Source organism: Eucalyptus grandis, chromosome 1, assembly GCF_016545825.1.
Source record: "Eucalyptus grandis isolate ANBG69807.140 chromosome 1, ASM1654582v1, whole genome shotgun sequence".
NCBI lineage: Eukaryota > Viridiplantae > Streptophyta > Magnoliopsida > Myrtales > Myrtaceae > Eucalyptus > Eucalyptus grandis.
The window spans coordinates 30,774,757-30,786,502 of NC_052612.1; the positions used below are offsets into that span (position 1 = coordinate 30,774,757).

At 39.8% G+C, this 11,746-nt stretch overlaps 2 protein-coding genes across 4 annotated transcripts; one reads left to right on the forward strand and one right to left on the reverse strand.

Moving 5' to 3' along the window:
* The first annotated feature begins 254 nt into the window (after positions 1-254).
* LOC104438443 (heat stress transcription factor A-3) lies at positions 255-5,148 on the forward strand. Of its 2 annotated transcripts, XM_018874643.2 has the most exons (4): positions 255-1,298; positions 2,165-3,037; positions 3,555-3,643; positions 4,858-5,148. In XM_018874643.2, the coding sequence occupies exons 1-4, from the start codon at positions 681-683 to the stop codon at positions 4,862-4,864; spliced, it is 1,587 nt and encodes a 528-aa protein (XP_018730188.2). In that variant the 5' UTR covers positions 255-680; the 3' UTR covers positions 4,865-5,148. The 2 variants fall into 2 exon arrangements, 1 of the variants encoding a protein (XP_018730188.2); XR_005548682.1 differs by having other exon boundaries at positions 2,165-3,643.
* Positions 5,149-7,807: 2,659 nt separating this feature from the next.
* Positions 7,808-10,322, reverse strand: LOC104438427 (ribosome production factor 2 homolog). 2 transcript variants are annotated; one of them, XM_010051581.3, is made up of 7 exons: positions 10,239-10,322; positions 10,080-10,161; positions 9,715-9,918; positions 8,902-9,147; positions 8,577-8,819; positions 8,415-8,480; positions 7,808-8,180 (listed from the first exon to the last, which is right to left on the reverse strand). In XM_010051581.3, exons 2-7 carry the CDS (start codon positions 10,146-10,148, stop codon positions 8,061-8,063), a joined length of 948 nt encoding a protein of 315 aa, XP_010049883.2. In that variant the 5' UTR covers positions 10,149-10,161; positions 10,239-10,322; the 3' UTR covers positions 7,808-8,060. The 2 variants fall into 2 exon arrangements, with proteins under 2 accessions (XP_010049883.2, XP_039168048.1); XM_039312114.1 differs by having other exon boundaries at positions 10,080-10,307.
* Positions 10,323-11,746: the final 1,424 nt, after the last annotated feature.

Genomic DNA, 11,746 nt, shown 5'->3' on the forward strand with positions numbered 1-11,746 from the left:
TAATATATTAGGAACGCCCCTGTCCACAGTATGAATCGCCATCTGGAAAAAGGCAAAAGAGATGTAAAAAAGAGAGTAGAAAAACAAAAAGAAAAACCAACCATGGACAAAAATATCTTCTCCTGCGCCCACCTCTGCGACACAACACCACAAAAAAAAAAAAAAAAAAAAATATATATATATATATATATATATATATATATATATAAAGAAAGGAAAGAAAAAAACAGCACGAATACAAAACGCGAGCAGAGACAAAACACGACACAAATCTTAACGGGCGTAACTACCAGGAAGCTTTCCCCAGGATTCAGCTCGAGGTCGGTGCCCCTCTCCCTCTGTCTCCGTCTCCCCTATTCAATTCGGAAGCAACGCAACACGCGAAAACCGGAAGCCCCACCACCCCGAATGGACCGATCCGTCGCTCTCAGCCGTCGATTCCCGCGCAGCGACCCTTCACCGCCTTACTGTTTCTGCTGGGATTTTTCTCGAGCACCTTGTCGGCATAAGCCCCCCAAACCCATATAAGCTCCCCTGCACCTCCACTCCCCGACCATTTTACGCATTTTTTCGCTCAGTCTCTCTCTGTTTCTGTCTCTGTATTTTGTCTCTCTCTCTCTCTCTCTCTCTCTCTCTCTCTCTCTCTCTAGTGCTTCTCGCTGAGAGAGGTGAAAAATTCGATGAACCCAGAAGAGGAGCGATGCCCGAAATCTCCTCCCGGTTCTTCTGACCGCGGGAGAGGTAAAGGCAAGGCTCCTGCCGGTGCCGGGTCGTCTTCTTCGGCCGCGTTGCAGCCCGAAACGCCGTCGTTCGTGATGGGTTCGGAGGCATTGCCTTCTGGGTCGTTCTTCGATATGGAGAGCATTGGCCTCTCCGGGTCTCCTTTGCCTCTCATGGAGTTCGAGGCGTTCTCTCCTTTGAACACGTCCTCGTCGTTCGACTTGTTTTTCGAGGTGAAACCGGAACCTGTTCTCGAAACGACCCGTCCTCTCGGGCCTCCGTTTGGTGCTGGTGCAGCGGAAACAGAGGAGGCAGGATTTCCGGCGAGAGGCGGTGACATGGAGACTACTGTCGGTGCTCCTCAGCCTCTGGAGCGCCTACAGGGTACGCCAGTCCCACCGTTTCTTTCGAAGACCTTCGATTTGGTCGATGACCGATCGTTGGATCCAATCATATCGTGGGGGTCGAGCGGCGAGAGCTTCGTGGTGTGGGACCCTGTTGAATTTGCCAGGAGTGTACTCCCAAGGAACTTCAAGCACGGCAATTTTTCCAGTTTTGTTCGGCAGCTAAATACTTATGTGGGTATTTGCTGGAACACGGCCTTCATTGGCTGCTGTTCTCTTTCTGTAAATGCTTTTTTTTCCCTCTGCCTCTTTTTGCTTTTATATTTTGATGTATTTCTTTTTCATTTTTTGCTGCACCGCTGTGCCTTTTCCTTTGTTTCCTGCTTGACTTTGTTGTAAATCAGGTTCGGCGCACGTTTAGTTGTAGTTCCACTGCATAATGGGGGCATAATGGAGGCATTCTTGATGCTGTAATCTGTAGCGAGAGCTTGTAAATGACTTTGAAATTAATGAGTAATTTGTTCACATATGTTTCTAATTCTTTAATCCTCTGGATGTCAGTTCTTTTTTACAGATTATTTAACTTATCCCATGTCTTTTCGATGTTTCGCAATTCTTGTCCACGTGCTGTTTTATTTGATCGTATTTCCTTTAGACTTCCCCCCCTCAGGTTTGGTGCTAGTTTTAGGTGCCTCTAGACATGAAAAATAAGCTTCTTTCTTCACTCATCCTTAAGTTCGAGGCTGGTTTTCTGTCTTGCTACTCCTGATGAAAGAATGTCTCCCACGAGTTTCCTCCGCCGCTGGGATTTCATTCGTCTCCTGCAGGTAGAAATTCTCAGGTTTTGGTATATTGTTGGTTCAATGTATAGGTTCCCATGATGGGTTATATTTTATTCCTTATGCAGATTATGCAGCTAAAAGATTTTCTATGAACCGAAGTGCAGCTTCTCCTGTTTATGAAGACTGTTCATTTTTGGCTTGTATGCATGAATGATACATGCTAATCTTTCAGACTATAATTTCTCCTTTTGGTCTTTTGGTAATTTTTACAAAATTCCATTCCCTATTCATTCTTGGACTTTCATATAATGTGTTCAGGGGTTCCGCAAGATTGACACTGATAGATGGGAGTTTGCTAATGAAGCTTTTCAGAGAGGGAAGAGGCAACTTCTAAAGAACATTCAAAGACGTAAGTCGACTCAGACACAGCAGATTGGAAGCTACTTTGGACCTTCCAGTGAAGCAGTGAATCCTGGGTTGGAATTTGAAGTGGAGATGTTAAAGAAGGAGAAGAGTATGTTGATGCAGGAGGTAGTTGAACTGCAGCAGCAGCACTGTGGAACAGCTCAACATGCAGAAGCAGTACATCAGAGACTTCAAGCTGCTGAGCAAAGACAAAAGCAGATGGTTTCGTTCATGGCAAAATTGCTTCAAAACCCATCCTTTGTAGCGCACTTGAGGGAAAAAAAGGAACAGAGAGAAATCGGTTCTTCAAGGGTGAGGAGGAAGTTTCTCAAGCATCATCAGCCAGAGGATGTTGAAGCAGTCGCGTCTAGGGAAGGGCAGATAGTCAAGCACAAACATGATATGGGGACTCTTGATGCATCTTCTGGATCTCCTATTTTGAATCCTATTCCTGTCGAAAACCCTAAACATCTCCCTGAAGCTTCAACTGGCACAGGTTTAGGTGAAGAGAAGATTCCGCCTCAAGTTGAGGATGTCCTGTCAAGAGAAGCAAGGATACCACATGATATAGCATCTGTACAGGGCTATCTCAAAACTCGGGATCTGCTTAGAGAGGGGTCATCAAGCTTGGGAGCTGATCCCCAACTCAAGGGGAAGAGTGTCAGTGAGAGCTCAGGGCAAGAGTTCACTCCTCATTACTTTGTCTCTTTCCCAGAGGAATCGGCAGAGATGAAGGACTTTCCAGATTTCTCGTCAGGGTTCGAAAGCATGATTAAGCAAGAAGAGGTATGGGGCATGGGTTTTGACGTGAGTGCTGGTATGTCTAGTTCTAGTGGTGTGGAATGGGGTAGTCTTGCTCAATATGATGCACTGGAAGTGGGAGTCACTGGTGGGCTATCTGATATATGGGATTTAAGATCAATGCAAGCATCTGGGCGTTCAGACATTGATAAGTGGCCGGCTGATGAAGCAACCCGTGATGAGCATGAGGGTCAAGCTGGCCAGCATAAAGATGATATACATAGGGAAATGGATCCATAGGTTGCCCTTTATGTTGCCAATTGATGATTATATGGATTTTAGTAATTGTTAGTTGATGGCGTCTATGCTCCTAGATGAAAAGTATAGACACTTATTGATTAGTAAAAGCTTCCATTCTTGATTGATTCGAGTCTTGGTTCTCAGCAAGGTTTCTGGTTCAGCTGATTTGCTAATACAAGTTTATGTCCTTATGAGCTGCACTAGAGTTGCAGGGCTTTCCTTGGCTCACAATGTCCTTTTCTTTTGAGTTGTGAAATTGCAGGTACCTGACCTTGGATGGAGATGGACACTTCCATGGGAGTTTGGTTGCTTTTCTGAACCTGGACTGCAGGGTAATGGTTCACAAACTTGGTGAGTTGATCCTCTTCATGCCACTTGATCCTTTGCCCTGATTTACGAGACCAGTCTTTCATGGTGATATGACATTCTAGCACCCCTTTTTCACCCATTCAAATTTGATCACGGAGGCAATTTTATCAACTGGGCACATTGATACAAGTGTTCACAGTACTTTCACGTGACACGAGATGGTTGCTCTTTCTAGGTCTAACCGTATTGATAGACTCTGCAATAGTCCATTGCGGTGATTGCAAAAACCGCATTGCAGACATTTCATATCTGAAATGCTTTTCCCTGGATAGGCAACTGAAATGAGATGGAAGACAAAGCTTAGGGAGATACTGAGATTAGCTAACCAAACGGAGCATTTGTTCAGCCATACCAGAGAACGCTGGCTTGGCCAATATGTTATCTGATCAAATATTCCTGAAGTCGATGAAGACTAGATAGGATGTAGTAACCAGGAAGTCATGTTAGCTGATACATCATCGAAACTTACTGAATGGAAGTTGGCTCTAGGGAATCGGACAGGTGACAAACTGAATAAATAGCTCTTCAAAAGGTTGCAGAATTATATATATCCAACTGTGTCTAATGAACCCATTAGCTTACTGCATATGCAGAAAACCATCTGCAGGTACGATTCTCGCCAATTCGAAGGGACTATCAGTTGGTTTTTTGGTTGGCAATGACATAATATGAGATCCAAACCGAGATCCCATCATACAGATGTTTGTGAGGTTAACATAGTATAGAGAAGAGATTCTATCGTGCCCCAACTTGCTTTGATGACCTGCTAACTACAGATCAAACTTTCAGAGTCCACTCTTGTAATTCGAACGGGACAATGTTGGACCCACTACAGAGGAAATCATTGTAGGAACATTTCTTTACTTGGGAACTATTTAAAGTTTGTTTGGGAAAGTATCTTTACTGCTAGGATGGTTGTCACATGGAAAGAAAAGGAAGGTTGGCTTCTGAAACTAGTTTGTAACTTTCACTTGACTTCTACTGTCTCGCAGAGTTACTATTAGAAGTAATTATTTTTATATGCTGTGTTTTTCTTGAATTATTTTGGCCAGGAAGCGCTTTGTTCTGCATTCTATTCTTCCTAAATTCCCTACAAACATACGAATTAACAGAAGTCTCCATGCTCCCTGTGATTCTTTCTTATACTGAACTCGTTTTGTGAGCTTATGTGAGCAAGCTTGTTTGCTCGTGTGCAGGTTCTGATGAAGGTGAGCTTCAATCTATACAAATCTCTTTATCAGAATCTGTGTCATGGTGCATGTGCAACCGCATCAACGAAGATCATCCCTATTTGGCCCACCTTTGAGCATGGCACTTTACTCGCCCACCATCCTTTAGATACATATTTTTCGTGTAGCTTGATGGAGAGCGAAAAATGCAGTCCGCATGCATACTCACTATATTCAGTATGAATTTATTTGGACTTGCCTTCTAACCGATCCACTTGTAGTTGATTCTTGAGTCAGTTATGAAGCTATCGACGGTGATGGTGGTGTGTTACTCCTAATCTCTTCTCGGAGCGCTGTTAGATCAGGTGGGTCTCAGGCTCGCTTATATGATAAATCAGATAAACCGGGTTGATCCACATGAACCTTGTCCATGGAAGAAATACAGAATAGCCTCATCTTTCGCAGGGGTCAACCATCATCGTTGTTAGCAGTTTTCGTAGCAGAGTTTGGAATACGGCGAGGCAGCACGTTGGGACAATAACAGTATAAAAGGTGATTTTTTAAAATTGGAAAAAAAAAAGTTGTATAGATAGGAATTGAGAAGGTGTGATGTTGTAAGAAATTTAAAGAAAAATTGCCCCTTGACATGTGAAATAGATAGAAGAACGCATTCCCTATAAACAATGACATCATTTAATTTTTTTTTTCTAATTTAAACGTTTCTTAAGTAAAAGCAATGCTTGGTCATATGTTCTACTAATAAACACCTGTTTAAAATCATTTTCATTTGATGAAAGATTGTCACGTCTAACGTTTTTTTAAAGGAAAATATCGGAGAGAGTACCTCACATTTCACCATGACTGGTCGATAAATCTTCAAGCTCAAAAATTATGAAAGCTCTATCAGATGTGATCTTATCCTGATAAGCTACCAGAGTCGCTTATTTGATTTTGAAAAAGCAAAGACTTTTTACATAAAAAAAAGAAGCAAAAGATTTTGCTTTTAAGATAATAAATTACATTCACTATTATTTTTAAAGCAACAGATCTCATTTATAGCGTTTTAAACAGTATTTTTAGATGAGAAAATTATATTTTTGTTTTTAAAACTAATTTGGTAAAAATGCAACCAGACGGCCTCTCCGGTGTCATTTGGATACATTTACTTTTTGTTTTCATTTAGAACTGACAAAAGAATATACCGCATTTTTTTTTTAAACAACGTTTACCATGTTTAGTTATTAATTGTATTTTTCTTGTATTTTATTGCTCCATTATACTCTTTACTCATAAACTATATAATCCTAACAAATATCAATTAATCAAAATAAACAAAAGAAACGCGTGTTAATATAAATATGCAATATGAAAAAAGTATGTATATACAATATAATATCTGTCATGTACGTATTTAAAGGACAAGATAAAAAGAAGAAAATTAAAGTATCACGATTGTATGAATTTTAGTGCAACACATTAGAACCAAGATGAATACAAGCATTTTGTTAATTCCATAAACTTATTATTTACAAGACAAGTTTTAAATAAGAAAAACGCAATCTGATAAGTGATTCTAAGAAAAGTTTTGAGGAATTTCGATCAATTTTGTTATAAAGAAGGAAAAAAAACATGCACATTCTTGAATAGAAGGGATTTGCAGCCTTTTGGGATGAAAATTTTCCTCCACTAATATGATATTATGAGAAAATTCCAAATAAGAATCCGAAGTGTCTTCATTTTTTCAAACAAAGACCCGAGATGACCCTTATATCAAATAAGAACTTAATGTGATCATGATTGTTTCAAATAGAGGCTTGAAATGGCTATGGTTATTTTTAAAAAGGGCCTGATCTCACCAGCCTACTAAATATTCTGACTAGTCAAATGGCGTTTTTGTCCGAATACAATTTTAATTTTAAATTATTTTTTATTCTTAGTTTTAAAGTTTCACTTGAAAGAAACTACAATTCTTCCTCAAAGGCCTTCTTTGGTTCCATGACAAATGATTTCTTGAGGCAGTCCCTCATGTGAAAGATGTTCCATTCTAAACATTTGGATCTTACAAAGTTAAAGGTCTTCTAGGGAGGTATCCTCCTCATGGGCATGAGCATTGATCAACATCGATGTCGACCATTGGTGACCCACAGCGGTAGCATCCGACAACGGTGGTGACGATGGTGATAGACATGGGCTTTTGATAATGGTGTTGAGAACGAGATATTAGAATCTTAACGTTAGCTAATCCTGAACAATCCAATTCCGCACTTTTTGAGGAATGTCGTTCACTCTGTTAAAAACCCAGTTCGCCATTTTAATTTTCCTCTGGACGTGACAAACGTAGGAAATGAAATTCCTCTCCGTATTGAACCAAACGAGGCCTAAATATTTTCAAACAAATAACCCGTTAGAACAACTCACACTAGCTTATTTCGAAGTTTGCTTTTTTTGTCAGAAAATTTTCCAGCTAAAAGCAATGCAGAAAATGCTGAAAGCACCCATCTCTGGATTGTACACTGGCATGATCCGTTCTTGTAACTTTAGAACGAAGACAAGATGCAGCAATTCAATTTCTTCAGGCTCAATTGCAATCGCCATTTGCCACTGGAGTGGCGCTCGCAATACAGCAAACAGAGCACGAGCTAGCTATAGGTCGAGATTCACCAGCTCTGTGTATTGCAAGGGCATCTCACATCAAGAGATGAACTAGCCTCCTGGTCGAACGATTCATATACGAAGATGTTTACAGCTACAACCCAAAGAAGAAGAATTCATGTCGAATCCCAAAGGCAACATCATGTCCTTGCATTGAGGACCTTGCCATACATTGCCAATGACTAAAGGCTAGGAAATGTAGCACTAGCTATAGTTTCCTAATAGCCAATCTACTAACATGGAGGATGAAAAACATGCATCCCATTATGAAAGATGATGTAGACATAAGAATAAAGGGCCTGCCACCTACCTCTCTTTGCGCGAGTGGCAAAAGGAATTTGCTTAAGGCACATGTAGTGCCATTAAAAAAGTAATACATAAATGTATTGCATAAGAGTAGAAAAAGAATCTGGTCAGGCTGATGGAAGGATTCAATCAACAATAACTCATTTAACTGAGCAAAGGTGATAATCATCTATAACAGAGAACAAAATTGCAAGCGCCTCTTTAACGGCACGGGACTAAAACAAAAATGATCGCCACAAAGAAGGCAACTACAGATGAGAAAGTAAGACATATTAGTTAGAACCTCCCTTCTGCTTTTTTGGTGCATGTCCATTCGCTTGTTTGTTCATTTTAGCTTCGCGACGCTCTCTCTTCACTCCTTTCGCTTTATTCGGTAGATTCATGTCTCCAAGCTACAAGAGAACAAATTAACAAATACAATTACATCACCATAGGAAAGTGAGGCAAATCTATGTGTCCTAAAGTTTGTTTTTTATAGCTCTTCCTATTTGTTCTACTCCCGTTTCTTCTTTTACATTGAGCATAAGGGAGGACTACGGGAAAGAGTGGGGATGTAAGGAGGGTAATATAGGTTGGTAGCTCCATAAGACTATTATGAAACTCAATAATATGATAGAAGCACTCACCTGTTGATCAGGTATATAAACCTTCCCGATCTTCCCTTGTATAACATCGCGGCCAACATTCTTTTCCTACAAAGATGATACATTCGAGATCATCATGTCGGTTCATCCCACTAGAAAATAATAAAGGAGATAAAACTGGGGAATAACATGTGATTAGCCAACCTTCTTTTTAGGCTTGTCCGCAGCTGTTTTCATGGCCTCTTTTCTTAAACCATCATTAGGAAGCCGATGCCTACGTAATACCAAGTCCATCGAGGGACCAACTTCCACCAGTTCCATCCTTGGAACAATCGTACCAGACTTCTTAAGTCGCAGAGCACAATGCGTGAAGATGACCCGATTAGAAGATAGAGCTGTGCAAACATAAGCACGGTCTACGCCGGCAAGATTCAAATTCTCCACAACCTGCATAATTAACATGATAAATCTTGTTGACGACATCTCTACCGAATTTAGAAAGAGAAAACTTCAAAGATATTAGACCCACCTCTCCTCGAAACAACTCAAGTAGAACTTCCTTCAAATGCTTCAATTCTTCAACGCTCTCGAATCCTTCTCCAATAAATGCAATAAAAGGTTTAGAGCCCATCTTTGGAGCCAGCTTCTTATCATATACAAAAGACTCCATAGATTTGAAATTTTCTACGCCAACTTCGACAAGGTCATAGATGTGATGATCATACATTCGCCCTATAATGAGATTGTCTGGTCGCTTCTTGGAGTGAGAGCCAAACTGTGATCAAAGAAAGCCACTAAACACCATCAGACAGAAAAGATATCATTCAGACAGATGATCAGTCTATAGTAGTCTCTTTTCCAGAACAGAGCTAAGCACATTCGATTCCATACCAAATGCATAAGGCATCTTAACTTCATAATGCCATAGCTTGTAAAAAATTAGATGTGGCCAACCCCGATTGAAATACCGAGAAACCCCAGATATATTTCAGACGTCAGTTGCTCCTTCTTCGACAGAGCAAGAATGAGTAACCAACAGAGGAGATAAATAGCGAAAATCGACCAGCAACTTTTGCACGTCATCATGCTGTTGCTGATTGAATCAGACTTGCTATTGCACAATGAAAACAAGATTTAAATGGTAAAGGCAGGCTGCAACGTCCAGTCGAAAGAAAGGAAGCTGTGAGAGTCCACATTCAAGGAAGCAACTCATGCCGCTCAAAAGGCAATGGAGAAAACATTCATCAACACCCGCAATCTCCGCATAATCCGCTAATCAGGACTACAAAATCAGCACAGCATAATCCATCGAGCGTAACAGAAACCAGAAGCCCAAGCTCACCACAAACATGCTGCAATCGGTCTTTTGAGAGAAGAACTCCAAGGAGGTCTCCCCGCCGCTCTCGAACGGCCTGACGTTGTCGTTCTTCCGCGTGTACCTCACCGAGCTCTCCTTCTTCAGGTGATAGATTTCGGTCAGCACGGAGTTCAGCAGCCCGCTGGTCTTCATGCCTTGCAATATCAGCGTCTTCCTCCCAGTCTCGACCTGCGACGACATCGCCGCCCCCAACCGAAAAAAACTCGTCATTCATTCAGACCATAAAACATGGTAAAAGAAAAAAAAAACCCGAACTTTCTGCGTTTTTTCCATATTTTTCGATGAATGAAAGGAACCCAAGAAAGAGGAAGAGCTACTCAGGGACTCACGATCCTGGGGGCGCGCTTCTCGAGCTCTCGCCTGATCCTCCCTTTCTTCGGAGTCTTGAACTTCATCATGATTGCCTGCGAACTGAAACTGCGAGCTCCGTCAAACGCTTCGTCGCGTTGAAATGGAGGAAAAAGGGAAGAAGACGAGCTTGTACGCACTTGCGACGATAAGGAGGAAGAAGAAGAAGAAGAAGAGGAAGAAGAGGAAGAAGAGGAAGCGGCAGGAAAGCAGGAGTTGCAGAAACAGCGGTTTTCCTAGGGTTTTGCTGCCGGAGGAGAAGATGGTGTGAATCGAGGAAATGGGTCATCCGACCCGATTTTTGGGACCCGACCCAATGTGGCCGCTCGGTCTTGTCTAGGCCCGGCCCATTCTCACCCAATGGGCTGGACGAAGGCGGCCCGGAGAAAGGTGAAAAAGGCCCGGACCGATTCAGACTTTAGCTTGGATCTTTTTCTTTAGTTTTTGAATTTCTTTTCTCAAAGTTTCAAATCTCAACGTTCGATTAATCGATAGAGTTTACTCACGATCCAATAAATTTCATCAAAGAGGCGAACCTGGTATATTCCACTTGAGCATGGCATAACTATTAGGTTACATTTGGCCGTCTGGATTTTTTATCAGGACGGGACTAAATATAATATGATATGAACTCCAGGGAATTTTGTTATGTCCTATCCACTATTTCGTGATTATAATAATAAAGTCAAATTTATTAACATCACATTATATATATATATATTGTCAGCTATAAACGTCTATATGAGGAATCACAAATTTTATAAACAAAGACGGTAAAAATTTCTCACGATATGTTTGTCTACTTTTATTTTTTTTATTTTTTTATTTTCTCTTTTTAATTAATTTTTTTATTTCTTTCTCCCCCTTCCATCATTCTCTAATAAAATATTATTAAATAGAAAATTATACTAGTATACCTAAAATACTAAAACACCTAAATATTTAATAAATATATATTTATATATTGAATTTATATTATAAGATAGAATTAAATTTGAATATACAAATAAAAATAAGATTAAATTAAAAAGTATTTTTCATTATTCTGAATTCTTATATTAGAATTCAAATATTATTTATATTGAAATATAATTTTAATTTATTAACGTAAGAAATTTGTTACTTGAGAAAAAACTTTCCTATTATGGATATTAGAAATTATATCTATTTTTATCTCACATTCTCTATGGAATAATTTTATCCGATCTAATTCCCTTTATATCCAACTTTATCCTATCTTAAGTAGGCATTAAACACAAGGTATGTTTAATTTTATCCTATTTTAAAATTTATTTTGAGTGCCTAGCATAACCAGACTCATGAGCTTGGATGATTGATTTCATATTTTTATGACTTTACTGAGATTTATAAATAAGTGATAACGGCACTATTAGTCCTCAAGCATTTTCAATTTGTTTAATCCCGTCCTTCTATTGCTCTTATACCATTTTGATCCCTAAACCATGTGTTTTGTTATCCAAATTAGTCTTTTCATTAGAATTACAAAGGGAAATGCTGACGTGGATGACTACTCCAAAATCATATCCACGTCAATGCTAATTGAACAACTCATGCTAAACTATACTAAAATGTTAAAATTTCTTTAAAAAAAAAAAAAAAAAACCTTCCAACTTGAGAGGGGTTTTTA